At 49.3% G+C, this 25327-nt stretch overlaps 1 protein-coding gene across 4 annotated transcripts; it reads left to right on the top strand.

Moving 5' to 3' along the window:
* The first annotated feature begins 32 nt into the window (after nucleotides 1-32).
* On the top strand, nucleotides 33-25327 carry LOC119169388 (uncharacterized). 4 transcript variants are annotated; one of them, XM_075887082.1, is made up of 7 exons: nucleotides 33-2346; nucleotides 4464-4564; nucleotides 7279-7400; nucleotides 24183-24283; nucleotides 24377-24495; nucleotides 24916-25061; nucleotides 25224-25327. In XM_075887082.1, the coding sequence occupies exons 1-7, from the start codon at nucleotides 1787-1789 to the stop codon at nucleotides 25299-25301; spliced, it is 1227 nt and encodes a 408-aa protein (XP_075743197.1). In that variant the 5' UTR covers nucleotides 33-1786; the 3' UTR covers nucleotides 25302-25327. The 4 variants fall into 4 exon arrangements, with proteins under 4 accessions (XP_075743197.1, XP_075743196.1, XP_075743194.1 ...); XM_075887081.1 differs by having other exon boundaries at nucleotides 25171-25327; XM_075887079.1 differs by adding an exon at nucleotides 14437-14585 and having other exon boundaries at nucleotides 24183-24495.

Raw genomic sequence — 25327 nt, 5'->3', positions numbered from 1 at the left:
ACTCGCCGGACTCTGAATAAAGTTCTCTCCTCCTCCTCCTCCATTCCATTCAATTGAAACAGCTTTGTTCTTATACCTTCCTTCGATTCAAACGCATTTTTTTTCTTGACACAAAAAGCAAGCGTGAGAGAGATAAAGAAAAAAAAAGAAAGGTAACGATTAAAAAAGCAACGCTGGATCTTCAACGCCCAGTACAGAGTTCGCGCTCGTTTCATCTCCCAGGCTGTCTCGACGTTATCGTCCTCCATGCTTGTTACTGACCATGGTGGAAGGCGTTGGTGAGAAAGAATATCATCGGCTTCACGTTTGTTTATTTGATTTTTTTAAAACACTGCCAGCCAACATTTTGGCTCAAGGGGGATTCGCTGCACGTACAATGCAAAATAAATATACAAACAGCGCAGCTGCGTACAATAAACAAAGCGAACGATAAAAACTATAGTACGACAATCATTGAAAGGTAGGGCCACCAAACATCTGGTAGGAACAAGGAAAGTAGAAGCGGTAAGAACAAGAGTGCTATAAAATATGGCCCTGAATATTACCGACGAAGTTGATTGATTGATATGTGGGGTTTAACGTCTCCAAACCGCCATATGATTATGAGAGACGCCGTAGTGGAGGGATCGAGAAATTTCAACCACCTGGGGTTCTTTAACGTGCACCCAAATCTGAACACACGGGCCTAAAGCATTTTCGCCTCCATCGAAAATGCAGACGTAGCAGCCGATATTCAATCCCTCGACCTGCGGATCAGCAGCCGAGTATATCTTAGCCACTAGACCACCGCCACGGGGCATTACTTACGACGTCATCGCAGCTGAACAGTACAGTACAAAATGTACTAGCACTTTGCATTTGAACGAGCTCTTTCTTTTTGCATGACGGACACTTTATAGTGCACCGCAAGTGATGACCATGCATGCTCACCACCAAAATATGTATGGAAATGACTTTGCAGAAAGATCCTGCTGGTTTGCAGAAAGATCCTACACCAACGGGACGTCGAGGTTTTATATGGTGAAATTTAACAGAGTTCTTTGCGGGTGGGTGTGACAGAAATGCCAGAGAAGTTAAAGAAACTCTTCGGGAAACAACACGCTACAAATCTGCCTCCCGCTAGGCCGACTCCTGCTGAAATCATGCTTGCTATCAACGTGCCATCATAATCTTTCCAGCCTTGAGGATTTGTGCACCCCTTGCCTGCTAGATGTTTCCATCAGCAGTAGTTTTTTTTATATCTGCAGTATCGTGCTAGCAAATAAGCAAGTATGAAGTACGAACAACTATCTTCTTTGGTTGCATTGTTGAACCTCGTTTTTCAAACGGAATAGAATAGTGACAGAATCGAAGCGAATGTACATATCAAATAAGATACGTGACCAAGTACGGCATCCCTATCTTGTAATAGTGCACAGAAAACTGATGACCGGTGCTTTTTTTTTGGAATTATACCAGCACAACATATTATTGCGTTGTGATTTTACGCCTGTCACGTGAAAGGTAATAACTGGTACATCGATATGCATAAATAACGGATGCGTCACGCGCCAGTCCCATGCATTGTTCATTCGTGACTATATATACTAGAGCTTGAACACAAGACTGCGTAAGAACAGGTCGTAGATGACGTCACAATCGGTGTTTATCTTGCACATTCCCAAAACCACACTTCAGATAATCGAAATACGTACACTTCTTGAGCAGCAAGCAGCAGCTAGATGTTACTGGAAGCTTGCAGAAAGCGCACTCGTTCGCTTCATCACTAACGCCTCCTTCTGAATCCATGGCGTCTGCGTCGGGTCGCGCTGTGGGCTCCGATGACTCTGTGCTCGAAACTAGACTCAGCAAAGAGGACGGTGGCCGTACATTCGATTTCAATGGGACTCGGATGAACAATAGCAAGCAGTCGTCGAGCAGCAATACCGATGATGGCAGCGACAGCGATAGTAGTAGCACCAACAACAGCACCAGTAGCATCGACGAGAGCTCTAGCGGTGATACTGCAAACAGTGTTGACGATGACGTGTCGGTCACACCCGAGTCTGACGACGACGAGAGTGAGCCGACCGGTGCTATGGCACCAGCCGCCACCGATGCAGTCAATGGTTTGATCGGGTCGGAGGTGGGCACCTACGTCCATCGGGTCCTGGAACGCCCAAAGGTCATGCCCAGTGACCATCCGAACAAGGTGCACGACTGGTCGGGTTGGCCCAAGTTTCCTCCCAAGGCTAAGCCCGATCTCAAGCGGAGTGTAATCAAGCCCACCAGGTTGCCCCGCATCATACATGTCAACAGTCACGAATTCCGGCCCATCATGGAACTGCAGATAAACATCCACGGCAGGCGAGTGCTTCTTTCACGCCTCTTAGAAGTTAGAAGTCTCGGCTGGGATGATGATGTTGGGGGTGCGTATGTGCGTGTTCGTTGGAAGTATGCGCCGACGTGACACTCAAAATCAGTGCTTGAAACGAACGCACATACCGTACCTTAGGCGCATTGCTTCTCGCTCCACGGATCCGCGCGAGCATGCGTATTGGTCGCTAATTAGCACATGCGCGACTTCATTTGGCGTATCTGGACAACAATGGTAGAGTAAAAGAACAAGATACCAGAAGGCAACAGAAAGCTCTGCGCTACCATTCTTATACAAGAATGACACATCATGCCCCGGGCCCTTGCAACTCGCTTTTTGAAATGATGGTCGCGTCTTTGCTTGGGTACTCTGTGAGTCAGAGTGTCCATCCACTGGTTTTCGGACATGATCTCATGTCCAGGCCACTATATAATTTAGGGCTGCCCGCTGGCTGTCAACCGCAATTCTACCTTGTAAATATAGAGTCGGGGCAATTTATTTGGCAAGCAAACTACGCGTTGTCTTTATGTTATGTTCTCTCTACTAGAGGGAGTAGGCGGGTTTCAGGTAAGTATTTTGAAGGGGCTGAATCATCATCTGCTGCTGGGCCATGCCTAGAGCAGGGAGAGCGCTATTGGAGCCCTCAACTTGGATGCACCCCCGAAAACTGAAACCTTCGACCAATGAATTATACCACATCAACTGTGAGTAATGTCGTACCATCGTCACTGTTGTGTTTGTTGTTTACATCACAAATGAATGGAAAGTCGAGGCGCGTTCATGTTTTGGTGCTGTAGCTGCATTCCTCGTATATTGCTTGTTCCCGCTCTTGATGGAGTGTTCAGACACGCAAATATGGATAATGAAAGCGCCACGCCGCATCTTGGAGCTTTTGAAGCAGAGTAGTATACGCAACGGATTACAAGTAATCTTTTACTTTTTTTTTTTGAAACTGCACCGTTCTGGGGGATTCATTTATGTTGCCTTATAATTCATTATTGGTAATCACTTATTACTTTTTTCCTGTTTGCTATGGTTCTAGTCCCGAAAAAAATTGTGACCTGGGATTCTACGTACTCTACCAGAGGGAGTGTTTCTACAGCATCCATCTTTTATGACCTTTTCCTTAGCCTTACCTATAACGCCTTACCCGAGCGCCAGCAACCGCGAAGCGCGACGCTTCATAGAGGACATAGGCATTGCAGTAACTGAACATTGTGCAACAACAAGCTTGAGGGCAAGGTGTTCCTACGTTATAAGTCTTCCTTTCCCTCCAGCGCATGTCGTGAGAGAATGTCCGCAGTAGCAGCTGACTTCTTAAAAAGAAAGCCCGGACGAAACAGCAGTGACAAATTTAAAAAACAACTCGTGTGGAAAGTTAACAACGTGTAACGTGTAGGATGGAAAAAGTGGGCGTTTTATGGGCTCGTTTTTTGTTTGGTAGACGCAATGTTAGAGTTGCATGTAACCTTAGTTTTCACTAATCCTGCGTATCGCTCAGAAGCCATGTTAAGCCTTTCAGCCTTCACACCAGTCCCCAGCCTTCCTGCAACATGGAAGCCGCAGAATATAGTTCGTTGTAGTTTGAATAAACTTGCGCATTGTGTTATGGTAATGACATTTGGAAAAAAATAACGCGAAAATAACAGATTACATCTCTGTACTTATGCAATTACTTTCTGGGGCTGATCACTGGCCGTCGTAAGCAGTCACATTTTAAAGAAAGTAAATGTGAACGTTTACATATCTTCTGTAACGTGTAGAAGTCATTTTGAAGCCATCACGACTGCATTTCACGGTTGTCGCTGTTGGCCTGAGTGTTGTGCCGCGTGAATTCTAGAGAGTTCCTGCGTGAGAAGCTTCGGCTCAGAGCTTATGCCCCACCGCACGTGGTGTACCGTAGTCGGGGCGATCAGGGACAGTTAACAGACGCCAGGTAGGCTGGAACTATAACTAGATTTATTTCGTGTAGCCAAGTCATGTGGCTTTTACTGCTCCGGCGGCTCTTGGCTCGACGTGTGGGTCGCAGCGGCTCGAAGACACTCGCGTCTCGATCGCGTGGTGACGTCGACCGAGTTCACCTATGATCCACTTCGCCTGCATGCAGGTTCATGCAGCCGGCGCCTTCGATTCAGCTCAGCCACCTGATGGATGACCTGCAGTACACAGTCTGGCTCACCTTCACGGATGTCAAAGACGGTAGATGCGGTGAGCGCGAGTTTCTATATACCGGGTGTTTTCTTTCAGAGCTGAGCTTTTAAGCTTTGCGGAACTCTGGAATGGTACGGTATGTGAGGTTTAACGTCCCAAAACTACCATATGATTATGAGAGACGCCGTAGTGGAAGGCTCCGGAAATTTCTACCACCTGGGGTTCTTTATCGTGCACCCAAATCTGAGCACACGGGCCTACAACATTTCCGCCTCCATCGGAAATGCAGCCGCCGCAGTCGGGATTCGAACTCGCGACCTGCGGGTCAGCAGCCGAGTACCTTAGCCACTGGACCACCGCGTCGGGGCAGTCGGTTACTTCTACGGCCTCTTTCGTACTGAAATGTCCTTTCACTGTGCACATTTTACAACTGCATAGGCACAATAGACTGCCTGTTTGTAGTTCTCGCTGAAAATCACAAATTGTTGGGTGACCATGTCATGGCCCATTCAAGATGATCACAAGAATATTAATTAATGAGTACTTCATCATCAGTCTTTTGTGAGTAATCTCAGCACCCGTAAAGTTTCTTCCTCATCACTATCAATTTCCTCTGCAAACACAGCAGGTGACGTGTGCTCGTGGTATACTCGTAATGACTAAAAAAAAAAAAGACAGCTTCGTGTTAGTGGTGCTTAGCTTGAAAAGCGAAGCTGTAGGAACCAAAAGAAAGAGCAAGGTTTTAATGGGTATGTTCTTATAATGTTCATCATAAGCAAGGTTTCAGTGCATGTGATATCAATTAGGATTATTTAATGAGCAAGACCTTAATTAGCAAAGTCAAATTTTTGTGCGTTGATTGATTGGCACGTGGTGTTAAACGTCGCAAAATCACCACATGACTGAGAGACGCTGTAGTGGAGGGCTCCGGAAGTTATTGTGCCCTTACTTAGTAAGCTCCTAATTGTCAATGTTTTATTAAACGTGACTTTAATTGACAATGCTCTCTTAGCGTGGTCTTCATTCGCGTGGTCTCAGGCATTCTACGCCAGAAAATAGGCACAGCGACAAAGCTCACAATTTATTTTAAGGCACGCAAAAGTACATTCACATGAAGGGACACAGGACAGGGCACATCTCTTCAAATTGCGTTTTTTCGTGCCTTGAAATCAATTACGAATGTACAGCAACTCATCCAACAAAAAAGTTCCAGGTGATAGGCGGCGCGAGATGCGATAAAGGTACATTGTAATAAAGGTAGAGGGCATTCATAACGATTATAATTGTTTGTGACTCTGCATGGCTTAATGAAAAGCTGCACAGAACCATTGTAAAAAAATTAGAGCCCTTCTATTATGAGGGAATACCAACCAGCTAATCTGTGTACGTTGCCGCTGCCACTCTGTATGGGCACGTTATTTTTTTATTAATGAGACGGTCACTCATTTGATTGCAAAGTGCTACCGCATATACTGTTTTGTACAAGTGAACGACGGAACTACCACGCACAACGAAAGGGTGCTCAGGTCCCTTTCACAGTGGGTGTTTCGCATCGCCACCACCAGATTGCGCGACCAAGCCGCACAAGTGCTGTATTTTTGTCAACATATCGGAGATATCTTTTTTTAGTATAGCCATAGACATATTTTTATGAAAGAGCATGAGTTGGCCTTTTCCAGGGACTAGTCCACGCATGCGCATTAGTGGTGGTGTCCCACGCGCCATGTTTTTTAAGGGTCGCTGATTAGTGACATTTGCAAATTATCGTCAAAATACCAGGCCTCCGAGATTGTCTACTGATGCATGGCGGACAACTTCGACCCTTTCCCCCCTTTCGATTTAAGTGATCTACACGGGAGGCACTGTTCGGACCTGGATGAAGTAAGGGAACCTTTGAAGTAAGGGAAGCTCAGAGAAAATTGAGAATTGAAGAGAGGCTTATGAAAACGAAGGAGAGTAGATGGGCAGGGAAAGTGTTCAGGTATTTGTACAGGAAGAGCGTGAACACAGTGAAAAAGAACTAGGAAGCTCACCAGTAAATATACGACTGGCAATGTTGGCGATATGGCAACAAGGAGCATTAAGCGGATAGTCAGAGAGGCGTAGAGGATTTGTTGAAGGACAGCGATGGAAAAGAAGCCGGCTTTCAGTAACTACCGAAAGGGCAAGAACAAAATAAGTCGGAAGATGTTTTACGATAATTAAGGGGTAGGTGCTTTAATATCCGAAGTGAGATCGGGTTTCCTTAGAACGCGTAGTCATAAAGCGAGGTTCAATAAAGAAAAAGAACAACGTACATGTTGTGGGGGAGCTAAAAAAAACGATGGAACATGTTTTGATTAAATGCGTCGATATCCACCCAGGTATACGGGTGGGTACAAGCCTACATAAGGATTTGCGTTTTAGGGACAAACATGGAAAGCTGGACATGTCCACGATAGAAGCAAGTAAGAGACGGTTAGAGTATTGGTGGCAGAAAAGTAGAGATAAAGGACAGAAATAGTTGGAAATGAGGTCACTCTACCTGAAGGGGCAGAGATATGGAACGTAAATTTATATTTGCTTTCTTATAAAAATATTGATTTAAATAAAGTATATGAGCCATTAGGTCAACATAAAAAAGTGTTCATTGTTTTTGTTTTTTTGCGATCTTGGTGGCACACATGTCACCACCCCGTGATAAAGGGGACGCTCATAGCATCCATCTATATAAAATCCCTAGAAACTGAAAAAGGCCCCCTGGCGCTGACCTCTTCTTTACCATCGTGCAGCTGGACAATACAGTCACCCGGAATCACCCCGTCCCGGTTCTTCGTGGAACGGCAAGGTGGTGTCATTCGACCAGGTCAAGCTCTTTTCGGACGAGGGATACGGCCAGCAGCCGGGGCCACCTGTGAGTTTTCAGTGCCTCATTAAGTTTGCGCTGCTTGAAAGTATCGCATGAAAAAGTTTGGATGAACCAAGTTTAACAGAATGTCTGAGTTAGTGTTATGCGGTACTTTCTCTCTTCAGTGCATTCTCAGTCCACATGAACCAATAGCACCCTCAATCTCTTCAATTCTTATTGCCTCCTTACCTCCCTTATTATTTTTTTACGGAAAAGTTGTATATGCCTAAGCGAAACTACTATTCGCACAAGCTAAAAGATCAAGTTACCGCGCATGTGTGCCACGCACACAGAGGCGAGGCCAGAAATTTTTTGGGAGGAGGGGGTCAACCATGTTTATGTGCGTTGGTGCGTGCGTCTGTGTATATGCATACGCAAGCAAAATAGAAAAAAAAGTCCTGGGGTGTAGGAGTTGAAACCATCCCCCCCCCCCCCCAATCCTCCCCTTGGCTATGCCCACGATGCCACAAATTAGGCTTGACCGACCACACGTCCTTGTGGTGTGTGGAATGCTCGACTCTGATCCACTGAAAGTCAAGAAGGGGAGAAACGAGCAGAAAACAGCAGCGAATATTTCTGGAAAAGCAGATTTATCGGGGTTGTGTCCCTCGGGCAGCATACTACTGCGCACTTTGATCAAAAGGGCGCGGTTGCGCGTGCCATGTATATTGCCGCGAGGTGTATTGCGGATAGTATTGCGCATGCCGATACCGCCGGCACGCGGCCTTATCGTGGTCCAGGATGCACCGCGACTCATCTGCGAAGATCATGGCCCGCACGTCGACCATTCGTTGATAACGAGATAGCGCCAGACGCTACGGCGACTGTATCTCGGATGGCGAACGCGCCTTGCGTTCCAGTGGGACATTTTCTGTTACCCGACGGCCGTCAAACGTGCTGTTCGCCTCCCGCTAAGCCGGTGTGTCTGTCTTCCTTTAGTGAGCGCAAGTCCGCCAAATAAACGGATCTCCTTCTATTTCTACTAACCTCCCGGTCTCCTGTCTTCGGGCTACCCTCACTCTTACGTGACATCTGGTGGAGGTGCGGGGTATGCACAAAAACGACCTTAAAACAGCCACTGCAGAGAACGAGGACGCTGAAGACACAGATACTCGAAGCAGTCGCCGCCTCCGAAACCTGCCACCTGAGCTGGGACCGCTACCGGACCCCACGCGACCACGAAAGGACGCTTCCACAGCCACCATGAGCACCCCGAAATCACCTACCCCTGTCATGCTGCAGCAGCCGCGGGTGCCCCCAACTTTCCATGGTTATGCCGCTGAAGACCCAGAAGAATGGCTCGACCAATTCGAGCGCGTGGCTGCCATAAACAGGTGGGATGAAGAAATGAAGCTGCGATACGTTTACTTTTCCCTGGACGGCCCCGCCAAAACGTGGTATGAAAACCATGAGACCACACTGACCACCTGGGAATTTCTGAAGAATGAGTTGCTCAGGACCTTCACCAGCATCATGCGAAAAGAAAGGACCCAGCTGCTGCTAGAATCGAGGACCCAACAGCCCAATGAGACCATAAACGTGTACGTCGAAGAAATGAAACGTCTCTTTAGGCGAGCGGACCAAGACATGACCGAAGACAAAAAGGTCGGATACCTAATGCGAGGGGTGAAGGAGTCGCTTTTCGCCGGTCTCATAAGGAACCCTCCTAAAACAGTCGCCGAATTTACTGAAGAAGCGCACACCATAGAAAGGACCCTGGACGCCCGGACTCGGCAATACAACCGCCCGTTTCAGCTCAGCTCACTCTACTCGGAACCGATTCGAGGTGGGCTAACCACCAACGATCTGCGGGAAGCTATTCGAGAAATGGTTAAGGAAGAACTACGCCGATTGCTACCTCCTACCCCCCAGCCCCCCCAAGGAGCATCTCTCTTGGACATAGTGCGTGATGAAGTCCAGCAGGCGCTTGGCTCTTCATCAGCGACGACTCGAACAGAGGCCGAAGCAATGACTTATGCCGCTGCAGTGAACACTAGGCCACCCCGACGAAACGAGCCCAGTCCTCGACGGTATGCTGCAGCCCCAAGTAGCCGTCCGCCTTTACCCGCCCACCCTACATACGAGAGACGCCCGAGCCAAAGAAAATGCGACACCTGGAGAACTCCCGACGACCGTCCCCTATGCTTTCACTGCGGTAAGGCCGGCCACATTCTTCGACACTGCCCCTACAGGCGGATGGGACTGCATGGCTTCTCATCTCAGGCACCACGGCCACGCCCTGGACAACGACCTCCGGCAATCGAAGACTACTTGCGCCATATAGAGTACTTGTCCAGCCGTTCTCCATCACCGCCATTCCCACGCTTCACGTCACCGAACCGCAGCAACAACGAACGAAGAAGGTCCCCAAGCCCCCGTAAGGGAAACTAAAACCAGCAACCTTTGGAGGTGAGGTTGCTTCAAGAGGAAAAGCTGAAGACCCTCCACCGACGGCCATATATGACGACAGCACATCATCTACGACGACGACAACGCACAACAACCCAAGCCGCGAGACGAAGCAAAACGAAGCAACAAGACGAAGCCGTGACCCGAACCCAAAACCAACGCGCAACTCCAGCCCACGTGCCACCGATTTTGAAGTATCTATCGACGGCCACCCGGTAACTGCCTTGATTGACACAGGAGCTGACTACTCGGTCATCAGCGGGCCATTGACAGCACAACTGAAGAAGGTTAAGACGGCTTGGGACGGCCCGCAGATCCGCACAGCGGGAGGCCACCTCCTCACCCCATCGGGGCGATGTACTGCAAGGGTGACATTCGATGGTCACACATACCTTGCCACTTTCTTGGTGCTCCCACAGTGCTCCCGTGACGTCATTCTCGGCATGGACTTCTTGACTCAACATCACGCGGTTATTGACCTGGCGTCCAGATCCATCGAACTTTCCTCGGATGAAGCCATAAATTCATACTCGGCACCACATAATCGCGCAGCCCTCCGTGTGCTCGAGAATGACGTGAGCGTCCCACCCCGATCAACGACCCTAATCCCCGTAACCACTGGTACTGCCGAAAATGCTCATGGCGTCGTCGAAGGTAAAATACAGCTTTTGCTTGGCCGTGATATCGCAATCGCAAGAGGCATTGCGGACTTCCGGAATGGACAGGGCCCAGTACTGCTCACAAATTTCAGTCAAGAACACCGTCACCTGGCCAAGGGCACGACCATTGCCTTTCTCGATGAAATCACGGAAGTCAGTGACACCCTCGCCCTCTCGAATCCAGCGACCATCACCCCACAGACCCACAACTCGCAGCTGTCATTCGACATTAACCCTTCCTTGCCTCAATGCAAGCAGCAACTGCTCCAGAACCTCCTTCGACGTTATGACGACTGTTTCGCCACTTCTTCACAGGTCCGACACACTTCTCTGGCAAAGCATCGAATCATAACACAAGAAGACATCCGCCCTCTCCATCAAAGCCCTTATCGTGTGTCGGCACGTGAACGTCAGGCCATCCGAGAGCAAGTTGAGGAAATGTTACACGACGATGTAATTCAGCCATCGAAAAGCCCATGGGCGGCACCAGTCGTCCTTGTCAAAAAGAAAGACGGAAGTCTTCGGTTTTGCGTCGATTACCGACGGTTGAATAGTGTAACCAAGAAGGACGTGTACCCTTTACCAAGGATCGACGATACCCTAGATCGTCTTAGTGATGCAAGGTACTTCTCGTCCATTGATCTGAAGACAGGGTATTGGCAAATTCAGGTTGATGAAAGAGACCGAGAAAAGACCGCCTTCATCACGCCGGATGGATTGTATGAGTTCAAAGTGATGCCATTTGAACTTTGTTCCGCTCCAGCAACCTTCCAGCGTCTAATGGACACAGTACTGGCAGGTCTCAAGTGGCAAATATGTCTCGTATACCTGGACGATGTGGTCGTCTTCGCCTCCAACTTTAGCGACCACCTGAAAAGGCTCCAGACGGTACTGGACGCAATTAGGTCATCAGGGCTGACACTGAAGCAAGAAAAATGCCATTTTGCCTATGAAGAACTACAGTTCCTTGGCCATGTTATAAGCAAAGATGGCGTAAGACCAGATCCCGAGAAGACAGCCGCTATCGCACAGTTTCCTCAACCGCAAGATAAGAGAGCAGTGCGCCGATTCTTAGGACTGTGCGCCTATTACCGACGCTTCGTCAAGAACTTCTCACACATTGCTGCCCCTTTGACGCAGCTCACCAAGTCGGACGCCCCTTTCGAATGGAAAGCTGAGCAACGTGAGGCATTCAAAGAACTTCAACAACGTTTACAGTCGCCGCCTGTGCTGGGTCACTTTGATGAAAATGCCGAAACTGAGATACATACAGACGCCAGCAGCATCGGCTTAGGTGCCGTTCTCGTTCAGAAGCACAAGGGCTGCGAGCGCGTCATCGCGTATGCAAGCCGCTCACTGTCGAAAGCGGAAGTGAACTATTCCACGTCTGAGAAGGAGTGTCTTGCGATAGTATGGGCCACCTCGAAATTCCACCCATACTTATATGGCAGACCCTTCAAAGTCGTAACGGACCATCATGCGTTGTGCTGGTTGGCCAGTTTGAAAGACCCTTCTGGCCGCCTCGCTCGATGGAGCCTACGGCTTCAGGAGTTTGACGTGAAGGTAGTCTACACATCTGGTCGTAAGCACTCCGACGCAGACTGCCTCTCAAGAGCCCCTGTCGGCGCACCACCAAGCCATGAGGACGACGATGCCTTTCTTGGGCCTATCAGCAGCCGCACCTTTGCATTACAGCAGCGCTCAGACCCGATCCTACAACAGTTGATCAACTACATCGAAGGAAAGGCCTCCATACCGCCTGCACTGTTCAAGCGTGAGATATCCTCCTTCTGTGTGCAAAACCGGGTGGTAGTTAAAAAGAACTTCGCACCGAATAAGGCAGCTTACCTTCTTGTCGTCCCAAGCAGCCTCAGAGAAGAAATTTTACAAGCGTTACATGACGAACCCACTGCAGGCCACCTCGGTTTTACACGCACACTCCACAGAATTCAAGAACGATACTACTGGCCCCGCCTCTCCTCAGATGTTGCGCGGTACGTCAAGAGTTGCCGCGAATGTCAGCGCCAGAAGAGACCTCCAACAAAACCAGCTGGATTTCTCAAGCCAATTGAACCCCCGTCGAGACCATTCCAACAGATTGGTATGGACCTGCTTGGACCTTTCCCCACGTCAACATCCGGTAACAAGTGGATCATAGTGGCCACTGATTACCTTACCCGATACGCTGAAGCTAAGGCCCTCCCGAACGGCACAGCCGTAGAAGTTGCCAAATTTTTTGTCGAATCAATTCTCCTCCGTCATGGCGCACCTGAGGTACTAATAACAGACAGGGGAACAGCGTTTACGGCTGATCTTACTCAGGCAATCTTACATTACAGTCATACAGATCACCGAAGAACAACTGCGTACCATCCGCAGACAAATGGCCTCACGGAACGCTTGAACAAGACCATTGCCGATATGCTCGCTATGTACGTGGACACAGAACACAAGACCTGGGACTTAATTCTGCCTTACGTGGTCTTCGCCTACAACACCGCGCTGCAGGAGACCACTAAAATGACACCATTTAATCTCGTCCATGGGAGGGATGCCGTTACTACCTTGGACGCCATGCTGCCTAATGTCACCGATAAAAACAACCTAGACGTGGCCGCCTACCTTCAGCGCGCGGAAGAAGCCCGGCAGCTTGCTCGTCTGCGCATAAAAGACCAACAGCGAGACGACGCAAGACGCTACAACCTGCGGAGACGTGATTTAACATACAGGCCAGGTGACAAAGTCTGGGTTTGGACGCCCGTTCGCCGCCGAGGATTAAGCGAAAAACTCATTCGCCGTTATTTCGGCCCATACAAAGTCATCCGTCAAGTGGGTGAAGTGGACTATGAAGTGGTCCCTGATGGGGCTAGCTCATCCCAACGACGCCGCGCACGACAAGATGTGGTACACGTCGCCCGTTTGAAGCCCTCTCATGCGCGCTAAAGGAGGCTCCCTGTTTGCATCTCTTGTTTTGTTTATGTGTGCGTGATTCGTGCTTATTTGCCATTTACTTTCGCACAGGCTGTCCTTTTGTTTTGGTTTTATTTTAAACAAAGCATCGGGTCGATGCTTACGTTGAGGAGGGGAGCAATGCCGCGAGGTGTATTGCGGATAGTGTTGCGCATGCCGATACCGCCGGCACGCGGCCTTATCGTGGTCCAGGATGCACCGCGACTCATCTGCGAAGATCATGGCCCGCACGTCGACCATTCGTTGATAACGAGATAGCGCCAGACGCTACGGCGACTGTATCTCGGATGGCGAACACGCCTTGCGTTCCAGTGGGACATTTTCTGTTACCCGACGGCCGTCAAACGTGCTGTTCGCCCCCCGCTAAGCCGGTGTGTCTGTCTTCCTTTGGTGAGCGCAAGTCCGCCAAATAAACGGATCTCCTTCTATTTCTACTAACCTCCCGGTCTACTGTCTTCGGGCTACCCTCACTCTTACGTGACAATATATAGACGGAGATCAGCAGATGGCTCACACCCTTGTACGTTTTGGGCGCTTACTTCGCATTCACGCGACAGAGAGCACGAAAACAACTTCGCTCTTGGGAGCTACCGTATTCGCCTAAACCAGCGTTTTGTGGGGTTGCGTCAGATCGGATCCTAAATGAGTTACGTGCAAACCTCCCTTCAATAGCAGTCCACTTTGTTGCAATCGAAGTCATTGCTTCACCGTTGCAATGAAACAGTTGCTTTTTTTTTTCGAGAAGATACAATGATGCCATGCTCACGTTTACATTCTCTGCTTCTGTGCTCGAGACACCGTGGCTCGAGATCAGACGCAACCATCGAATCTTAGTCTCCCACCCGAAAATTATCGGCACTCTATAGTTGATTCAGTTTAGCTATTCGGATTTAAAACAGCTAATGTCGACCTAGTTACGCTCTTGGACGTAATAGGCTATACCTATAAGGCCCATAACTACACTCTGAGCAATGCCTGGCCTTCTTTCTGAAAACATCTAACAGGTGACCCTCAAAATCGACTCCACCTACCGCGTACAAGTCAACGTCGGAGCTGTCAACGACAGCGGACACATTCTGAGCAGCACGGTTTTCCGCAAGTTCATCGGTCATTCCTTCATCGCGGTCAGCCATGCCTGCAGGAACGTGCCAAGGTTGGTGTTCCAGCTTGTTCGTGATGCTAGCCCCCCCCCCCTAATTTTTACCTTCGCTGCCTTTGCAAACCGATGTAATTACCCCCCCCCCCCTTTTTTTAATCTCTTCCACTCTTAACATTTAGCTGATAGAACCAAGCTCAGAGCTTTATTTGCAGTGTGTCTCTGTTCCTTTCTTCCTTCTAGTCTCTCGCAAGTCTTGGCACACAGTCGCAAGAAGAAAGTGCGCTGATTTCCAAATGTAGCATTGTTTGTGAAATGTAGAATTCTTGTTGTTCAATAAACACATCTACCTGTTTTCTCATGGAATCACTTAATTTTTTCAATGTTGATGGTATTTTAAAGTAAAACACTGGAGTAGCCAGGGCGTAGAAAAGGGAGTGCGTCAAATTTAATTAAAATTTTAAATTTCATGTTCAGGTGCACACATACAAACAAATCCACAACAATGCGTGAAGTATGGTTGAGCTCTCGTCCCCCCCCCCCCCCCCTGTGAAAAAAAAAAAGAAATCCTGACTACGCCCCTGCAGTACAACTAGACCAAAACCAATGCGATGGTGCAGTAACTGCAGGTGGAAGTATGAGAAAGGACGCTTTATTCACAGGGCAGAGCATCATAAAAAAAAAGGCAGATCCTACGTACAGTGGGAATTGATGACATGCGAGGCACGAATGAGAAATGTTGATATGTCACTTTAAAATCAGCACAACGTTACGAGATGGAGGTAAATGGTGCCGTACATGACTTCCGCGTCATGATTATCTTGTTTGGATATTGTCGTTTACCTTCGTCATCTATTCACGTCAAGTGACACCAAATTTAGTATACGTGGAGCTAGCGAAACGGCCGCGAGCACGCTATGGGCATGGTATGTTGTCATGTTCTCACATGGCACGTGTGTCAAGATCATCATGTCTGCACCAGTCATATATTTCGTCATTCAATGACGTCACGTAACACCAAATTTGGTATATGTGGAGCTAGCAAAATGGCCACCAGCGCATCACGAAGGCCCCAATATACTCCATTGTAACGTTGACGAGAGCGCACGCTGGGCACAGTGACGCAACGTTAGCAAAACGCGAGCACACTATAGTCTGACGCCAGGCGTGACCAGCGTCCGTTGGCGCGGCCCGACGGCAACTGGCGTGAAATGCGACATGCTGCATTTCGCGCCGATGCGTTACCCAGACAACACTGCGTTTCCCTCTTTTCGTGACGGAGGGACGCCGGACACGCTGAAACGCGCATGCGTCAAAGCGACGCAGCGTGGCGCGCACCTGCGAGTATATGGCAGGACAGGGGCCTGGCGTGGCAACGCCGGCGTGACGCGACAGAATGAACGCCGGCGAGCACGCGCACCGCGTCACGTAGAAATGTATTGGCGCCTTGACTGTGGCATGTAGTCATGTTGTCAAATGACACGCATCTCATGATTATCATGTTTGCACCAGTCACATACCTTCGTCATCCATTGGCGTCACGTAATACCAAGTTTTGCTTATGTGAAGCTAGCGGAACGGCCGCGAGCACATCATGAGCGCAGCATGTATTCATGTTGTTACATGACACGCATCTCATGTTTATCATATTTGCACTAGTATCATATCTTCGTCATCCAATCACGTACCGTAACGCCAAATTTGGAATATGTGACGCTAGCGAAACGGCCGCGAGCGCATCATTAACGTGGCATGTAGTCATGTTGTTACATGACACGCCATCTCATGATTTTCATGTTAGGTCTGACGCTTGTGTTCACCATGCAATCATGTGATACCATACCAGTTTTGCAACATGCCATGTGAACGAAACCACTGCAAAAGATGCAGGACCATGAAATGTAAATCATGACATTCTTGACATAACATGTCATAATTTTCATGTTACGACTAGTCTAATATATTCTTCATCAGTAATGTTATGCCATACCAAGTTTGATATTGATACCATTATCGAAACGGCCAGGAGAGCTAAAAGTCGCAGGCGGCTAGACAGATAGACAGACGGACATACGGACGGACATACGGACGGACGGACAGACGGACGGACGGGCGGACGGATAGATAGATAGATAGATAGATAGATAGATAGATAGATAGATAGATAGATAGATAGATAGATAGATAGATAGATAGATAGATAGATAGATAGACAGATAGATACGCTCAAAGTCGCCTGAGTTCGCTAAGAAATGCTTAGCATTTAATAGGTTAAGTGCCCTCTGCGGCTTAAAATGACACAGAGATATCAGAACTTTTGGAATGGGACAGCAAAAGAAATCTTCACAGTGCAAGGGAAAAGAATTCCGCAAAACCCACACCTTGTGGGAAATGGTTTTATGCAAAGCAGTCTGCAGGTAATAATTTCTGTTGCATGTTTAAGTCTTCGAGCCAAGCGTTAAGAAACATGATTGATGAGCTTCCGTAAGTGTGGGGCATGGGTGGTCATCTTTGGTTTACCAGAGTTTCATTTACAAACGCAGTTGCTGCGATAAACACAACAATAGTATTACAGCAGACACTCTAAGCGCAAGGTCACCGCCGCACTTGCGCTTAGAGTGTCTACTGAAACAATTTAAAAATCGCAGAATACCCACGGAGGGAATGGTGATGAGTGGGGCAAAGCGTCTGTCTGTCTGTCTGTCTGTCTGTCTGTCTGTCTGTCTGTCTGTCTGTCTGTCTGTCTCTCTGTCTGTCTGTCTGTTAACTAAACAAAATCCTCAGCTATACGAAAACCACTAACGTCATCTAATGATTATATTTCCAAGGACATACATACAACGCCATCTATTGTGTGATAAGTGAGACGCTATTAGGTACGCCGGAGGGACGATGGATTACCCTATAGCAGCGCCTCCTCTGCCCTAGGCCATAAGGAGCTTCGCCCCTAAAAACGCCACTCTCACCGAATGAAGAGATACCAGAAAAGGCGCGTAACCGAGAATGACAATGACGATGCTTTGCACTCTTTACAGTAGCTCTGAGGCGTGACGGATCCTGTTTTACCCTGTCAGCACCTGAACGGTTTTGCTGTGCCTAAATATGCTACACCACAGTAAAGAACAGGTGCTTGACTTAGAGTAAAATATCAAAATAAACAAACAAATTCCAAGGGCGCCTGAGCTTTGGCTTCAAGAGTAGAACGCGATGGTCTAATCAGGCCCTGTGCCATCGCCTTCTCAATTGTTATAGCCTGTCTGTGGTTTGACAACCACCTTTCCAATGTCTGTTCCGCCCACAACCGCAAGCAGCTGGAAGCAATTAACGTCGTAAGTTATCCGAGGCGAGTTCGGCGCGGACGTCAACGCGTTGGAGTTCGCGGTACGCGCCGCGTACAACGAGCCCCAGAGGTCGGGAAAATTTCCGACGATGAGCGTTAAGCGGGTACCGGTACCCACCTCGCTCACCGGAACTTCCAGAGCTGGACCAAGCGGAAGAACGTCTCATCCCTCCGCGTCTGCCGTTCACGTATACCAGCTGACGCGTGGCAACGGCCAGTACGGTATCAGTGCACAGGTGATCAACGTTCCGATCGACATGCATGTAGGTGGTCCTCAACCCCCCGCGGAAGGTACCGGAGGACGCGGCAATCTACGTTCACGTCAGGCGCAGGCTCGTCTGGAAGGCGTCGTACTGTCGCGGTATATAAGAGCAACGTTCACGCATGGCTGAAGCACCTGGACAGCCATCGCTTCAAACGAACCTTCCAGCGCTCACCGCAGACCCGCGTTAGCGCCGGCCAACCCGTGATGCCACCCGTGCACAACGCTGCTGCTTCGCATCTAATCAGGGAAAGCTGTTAATCTTTAGGGGCAAAGCTCTTTAAGCCGTGGGTGATGCGCCCCCGTTGTATGTAGTAGTAGTAGTAGTAGTAGTAGTAGTAGTAGTAGTAGTAGTAGTAGTAGTAGGTGCCACCTCTCATTTAGCTGGATGGCGTTACTTGTATATGATGAATCGTCATATGATAAAGAGATGCGCGATGTCAGCACTTGGAGTGTTTACTAGATGGACGAAGCGACCGACAGACAGGCAGACACACGGGCGCACGAACGGACGGACGCATGGACGCATGGACGGACGCGCGGACGGACTGATGGACGCTTCGTCCCACTCATCATTTGCTCCATGGATATGCTGTGATTTATTATTATTATTACTATTATTATTATTATTATTGTTATTATTATTATTATTATTACTATTATTATTATTATTATTATTGTTATTATTATTATTATTATTATTTTTATTACTATTATGTTGAAATTTCCTCCTCTATGGCGTACGTCAATTCATATCGTAGTGAAAAAAAATGCCGCAACCTCCCCGAAGGAAATCGTGAGGAAACGCGAATGCATCGCATATCGTCCATAACAGCGTTCCACTCGTGAGAACCCAGCGTTAGAAGAATGTTTTACTTTTTAGGGTCGAAGCTCCTTAAGCCGTGGACGCTCGTGCGCCTGCGATGTATGTAGTAGTAGCAGTAGTAGGTAGCCACCTCTCGTTTAGTCCTTGGAATTTCCGCTGGGCGGCGGTATTTTTATATGATGAATATATATTATGAAAAGATGCGAGATAGCGGTACTTGGAGGGTTCATTAGATGGACAGACAGACCAGCAGACGGACAGATGGACGGACGAACGGATGCACAGACAGACGGCCGCACGTACGGAAGGATGGATGGGTGCATGGACGTACACACGGACGGACGGATGGAAGGTCGCATAGATGTACCGACGCACGGACGGAAGGAAGCAAGAACAAACGGACGGACTGACGCGCGCTTCGCCCCATCCATCATCATTCACTCCGTGGATATGCTGTGATTTTTTTTTTTCTAATACCATGCAGCCCATAGCACCGTTCACCGCATGTCGCGCTTTTCTGTCGCGAGAAACGCGGTATGCGTTTCCAGCTATATTAGCTAGCGTGCACCGTTAAAAGATATCATGAAGAAAACAAACAGCAGTCTCGGCGTTGGCGTTTCACAGCGGCGTCTCCAGCACACATTTCCGGGTGTTCTTCGGTCGAGAGTGAGGCACAAGGGGACAGGAAAGTGGAGCTCAGGGAGGAGAGAGAGCGAATGGCGAGAGAAGGAGCTGAGCAGCGAGGCACAGCGCCTACCCTCTCCTACACTCTTTCGCAAGGTCGCACCACATCAACGCCGACTAAATTTCAAGGCCGAAAGGCTGCCGCAGTGACTTCAGAGGTTGGGGGTCCAGTTACTCAACTGAGCATGCTCAGTGAGACTTTTTTCCACATTTTTTATTCGGCCCAATCAAGCCGCAGCAGCTGCGAGAGCGGGAACGTTGGTTCTCATAAAACGTGAACGAAACACAGGCCTTCCGCCGCGTTCGTGGCGTAACTGGGCCCCCACCCTCTGACGTCACTGCGGCAGCTATTCGGCCTTGAAATTTAGTCGGCGTTGACCACATGCCCCGGTTGCTAGGGGCGAGGATAAGTGCGCTCGCCCCCAGCTGTTGCTATGGGAGAGGGAGTGTGAGCATAGATAACATCTGCCGGCGCTCTGGCGCGTCCGCGGACAACGCCTGATGCCTGACATAGCCCGACTAAGACATGCATTCGCATTTAATAACGCATTGAAAGATCAGATTCAACTTAGTGTGTGTAATCAATCATAGTCCACGATTCTTGTGGCATGCGGCACTGTTCAGAACTATACTGTTGCCTGCTCTCATGTGCACCCATTTGTTACAAGGCCGCCTATGGTCAAGCATCTTTTAGGGGCGAAGCTTCTATCTCTCCTAGCTCGTACGTGATCGCCTAGTTCGATGACTCACTCAGCAGGTGCGGACAGACAGACAGACAGACGGGCAGAAGGACAGACACAGACAGACAATTCACGGTTTACCGATAAAACCCTCCGACGCTTCACCCACTCATCATCATTCACTCCGCAGATATGCTGCGACTTTTTATTATTATTGTTTCATGAGATACAAGGCAGATACCGCAATCACACTGCGCTTGCGCATGCTCCTAAGTTAACCAAAACCAATGCGTGCGCGCACTCCACGCGGTCAGCGCGCGTGGCACGCGCTTATCAATATAGATGAACGTAAGAGCACGAAGCCGCGCACCGCCCCGCTCACGTTGTTAGAATGGGAGTGGCCCCGCAATTCAGTTCTAAAACATGGCAAAGACAAAACCGAAAAGATTACGCGAGCTTCGCAAAATACAGCTTGGTCCAGCGCCATTGTATTATGCTGTCTTTCATCAGTTTCTGCGAAAAAGTCAGCCCTACCTATGATTGATTTCGGAAGCGGTTAATTTCTTCCAGAGAAGTCAACTGAAACGCTGCTCCAGAAGAAGCCGCGGATAACCAAGAAAAATCGAGACGCAACTTTTTTTTTTTAGCCCTCCTGCGATCTCGCAAGACAGAAGAGCGACGGCCATGTCCGCAGAAAGCTGAGTTGCCCCGGCCCCTCATTGCGGGTACGCACCGCTTTTACAGAGAACGCCAGCATCATCGTGCCCTGAAACAGAGCATCTTGTACAAGAAAGGAGGCACAGCCGCAGCATCCAGCACAGTTGCGTGCACGTCCGCTCGCTCCAACGTGCTTCGGAACCGCCTCCCCGCTAATCCTCGCTGATGGCGGCGACGCCGGCTAGCGCTAAGCCCGAGACCGGCAAGGATGACGATGACCCGACGAGTAAAATGAACGGCTACCCGGAGCCGTCGGCGAGCAGCAGTAGCGAGGATAGCAGCAGCAGCGGCGGTGGTGCCACCAGTAGCGCCAGCAGCAGTTCGAGCAGCGATAGCGCGAGCAGCGACGACGAAACGCAGGCCGGCGCTTCGCATTCGGAGGATGTGGACGTCGAAGACGTGCCACCCAGCGTCCCGTCAAGCTCCGCTGCAGTCGTCATGGCCGCGATCGAGACCCAGGTGGGCATTTACGTCCAGCGGATCGTCGAGCGTCCGAAGGACATGCCCAGCGATCACGCGGACGAAGTGCACGACTGGGTCGGTTGGCCCACGTTTCCTCCCAAGGGTGACGGCGATCGCCAGCAACGGCCGATCGTGATGACCAAGGTGCCTCAGGTCACGCACGTCAACCGGCACGAGTTCCTGCCCAAGATGGAATTGCAGATGAACACCCAGGGCAGGCGAGTTTCGCTTTACTTTCTTTATCTCTGGGCATCTTCAGTTACGCGTTCGGGATGATTGCTGGCACCGCGTTTCATTTTATTTTTCGCTGCTGGACCGAATACGTTCAGCGCATTACATTAAAGAATTGCCAGACGCTGCCCGCGTGCTCGCATTTGACGGGCCGCTTGTCATACGGATTCACGGTAACCTGCAGGCGCGTAGTTGGAGCATATATGTCTTGCCGTATATATACAGATATAGAAATTACACGCATACTGTATAGACAACGTTTCTTGGCTTTGAAGAGAAAGGTACGGGGGCGGAGTATCTGGACATGCACCCCCTCTTAAAGTATAGTGCGGTTTTGAACGCGTCTCGTACCTCTATGGAAATTGATGGCGGCGCGCAATCGGCGTTGCATTTCGACGAAGACGCCGTTCAGCGTTTTACGCAATGGCGAAAGGCGAGATTTGATCAAGCGTTCAAAAACAGAAAGTGACTACCTATGAAGTGAAACGGGCACAAATAGTCCACTGGCGTGCACTGCGTTGTCTTTAAGAGCTATACATGTAAAGAACTACAGCTTACTCAGAAAAGGCCGACTCAGTCTCGGGCTACATTAATTAGCGGTGATATATGCACGACTTGGCTCTGGAGGGGTGGGGGGTGGGGGTGGCCTTCGCTTTATTGCCAACAAAAGTTCCGCGAGTTCATGTGGTGCTGTCGCGAAAAAGACTCGCATGGACGGGCCGCTCTTGGAGGCGAGTCTCTTGAGACGCGTTTCATCGCAATCGCGCGGCTCGGTTGTCAGTGGTCGCCCTATACAACAAGGTGCATTTTATTTAGACAGATTTTTTTATGTCGAACCTTTGTCGTCTTCGTAAATGAACTCTACAACGAGGCGTATAAACTTTACCGCACGCACCTGACAGTTTACTGCACGTGACAGTTTACGGCGTAACCATTTTTTAAAGAACACGACAAAACACGTATTTTCAGATATTAATCACCGAAATGAAGAGGCGCGTGAACCAGGTAAAAAAAATCGCCTTGTGCAGCTCTTACATGTTTGCACAATGGATGACTGTTTTGTTTCGCTGTATAGGCTATACCATGATTACGCACCGGGTCCACCAATACGTCTTAGCACAATACTAATTTGCCTATTGGTTCTCTTTTATTACGAAAGATCCCAAAAGCTCGATATGATTACGAAAGACGCCACAGGGGAGGAGTGAGGAAATTTCGAGCAAATATTGTTCTTTAACATGCACCTGAATCTTAACACACGAGCCCCAAAATTTTTCGCCTCCATGAAAGATGCGGACGCCGCTGTCGGGATTCGATCCCGCGGCCTTGCGGTCGGTTCTGGCTAGCACTGAGTAAAACGTCCCAAGGTCAGGACTTGCCGTCCTGCATAACATAAAAGTCCGGTGTGTGTGTGTTAGCGCAGAGTCACGAGTCTCTACATTTATTCATTGATTCATATGTGGGGTTTAACGTCCCAAAACCACCGTATGTATATGAGAGACGCTGCAGTGGAGGGCTCCTGAAATTTCGACCTCCCGGGGTGCTTTGACGTGCACCCAAATCTGAGCACACGGCCTACACGCAGCATTTTCGCCTCCATCGAAGATGCAGCCGCCGCAGCCGGTATTCGATCCCGCAACATGCGGGTCAGCAGCCGAGTACCTACTAGACCACCGCGGTGGGACCGGTCTCTATATAGAGCCAAAAAAGAAAAAGAAAACAAAAACTACCAGCGCTTGAAAAAAAAGCAGCAGTGAATAGGTACACACACTGAACTGTAGATACTGTGTGTGTGTGTGTGTGTGTGTGTGTGTGTGTGTGTGTGTGCGTGTGTGTGTAACGTAAGAAGGTAGCGATGGTTGGCAGAAGCCGAGAAGGAACCGCGAGCGACTGGCTGCGAAGACCCTCCGACGTTGTCGGTAAAGTTGGCGACCATCTCCCGTTCCGACCGTGATGCAGCGGTAGCGTGGAGCTCGAACAGGTCGAACCAGTCCTGTACACGTCCATCGTCCGCTGCTCCAGTGTACTTGGGGATGGGAAGGTCAGTCGATGATGACGTCATGATGCTCGTCGATGTGTACTGCTGGTGCTGGTTCGGTAGTTCACTTATGGTCAGGGTGTCTGGCGGAGAACCTTGTCGATGATGTGCGACTGATGAAGGGGCTATCTCTCTCACCTGGTGGTGAGAGAGAGATTGGGAGAAGGTTAAGAAATTAGTAATGGTCGCTGTAACGTTTAGCTCGAGTAGCTAACACCCGAACGGCGGATATCAGAGGATGATGAAGGCTTAAAGGCTACGGAGAGAAAGAAATAGAGGGATACAAAGAACTGGAGGGGGTACAAAGGGATAGAATGAACGTGTATGCACGGATAGCCGCTAATACCTCATATATATAGTGCGACGGCGACCACGGTGTTCTTCTATTAAAAAATATCCCTTCCGCCTGTGCAGGTTCATTCAGCCAGCGCCTTCGTTCCGCCTCACCAACTTGATGGACGACTTGCAGTACACGATCTGGCTCACCTTCACGGAGTTACACGGGGGCGCATGCGGTCAGTGCCAGCTCCCACATATACTAAGCCGGCGCCTGTCCGTCACCGGAGCAGCTTCTGAAAGCGCGGTGGTACGTGTCTTGCGTCGTGCAGCTGGCCAGTTCACCCATCCGGAATCTCCCCGTCCGGGCTCCTTCTGGAAAGGCAAGGTGGTCTCCTTCGCTCGGCTGAAGCTGTTCTCCAACGATGGAATCATACGCCACCCACCGCCCGTAAGTCATCGCACGCCGCGCTCACAATTCCCTCTTTCCCTCCGCTTGAATTGAAAAGCGTTTCGTACCTTGATGCGGAGTGATGCGCTCAAAAGAAGGGTCGCAATAAGGAAAATAGATAGACAGACGAAGCTCAAAACTGACAACTCACTAACAGCTCTCTTCGTCAGCCAAAGAACTTGCATGTCTGACTGGCAAGACACGTGCGTCTTAGTTTCATGCTGGCTTGGATTAGCCGTTGGTATAAGTAAGGTCACACGTCTCGCCGGTATACTGTTGTTAGTTTGGGCTTCGTCTGCCTGTATCTGTGCTCCTTCTTGTGTCCAGTCTTTTGTGCGCATCGCTCCCCATCAAGATGATTCGCCAACAGGCTCAAAGTTGAAAACCTGCTAAACGTTCGTTCCGTACCGCACATTTCAGATCACCCTGAAGAGCAGCACCACCTACCGCATACAAGTGAACATTGGAGTCGTCAACGACAGCGGACACATCCTAAGCGCCACAGTCGTCCGCCAGTTCGTCGGTGGCATCTTCTTCGCGGTCGTCCAGACCGCCAAGAAGTCCAGGTGGGTGTAGCGATATTGTAGTGATGCAGACCATTTTTTTTCTCCCTTTTCCTTCCAAATTGATCAGCCATCTTTCTCTTTTTCTGCCTCTCTCTTTCTCTCTCAACAGCTGATGAAACCAAGCTCGGAACTTTATTTGCGATTTGTGTTTCTTGCTTCTAGTTTCACGCGTGGATCATGCGGTCGATTCAAGAAAGCACCCCGTGTAATGTAGAGCTGATTGTTATGTTTTTGCTGTGAAATAAATAAGATACATTGTTTTGCAA

The sequence above is a fragment of the Rhipicephalus microplus genome, chromosome 2 (assembly GCF_043290135.1).
Source record: "Rhipicephalus microplus isolate Deutch F79 chromosome 2, USDA_Rmic, whole genome shotgun sequence".
Classification (NCBI taxonomy): Eukaryota; Metazoa; Arthropoda; class Arachnida; order Ixodida; family Ixodidae; genus Rhipicephalus; species Rhipicephalus microplus.
This window is presented reverse-complemented; position numbering and strand designations above follow the sequence as displayed.

What these genes read in the sequence shown, in the direction of transcription:
- LOC119169388 (XM_075887079.1), top strand. Translation starts at nt 1,787, where the DNA reads ATGGCGTCTGCGTCGGGTCGCGCTGTGGGCTCCGATGACTCTGTGCTC. An exon ending in GCCTGCAGGAACGTGCCAAG is followed by an intron (nt 14,586 to 24,182) that starts GTTGGTGTTCCA and finishes CCGCCTGTGCAG; the next exon opens with GTTCATTCAGCCAGCGCCTT. An exon ending in CAGACCGCCAAGAAGTCCAG is followed by an intron (nt 25,062 to 25,223) that starts GTGGGTGTAGCG and finishes TCTTGCTTCTAG; the next exon opens with TTTCACGCGTGGATCATGCG.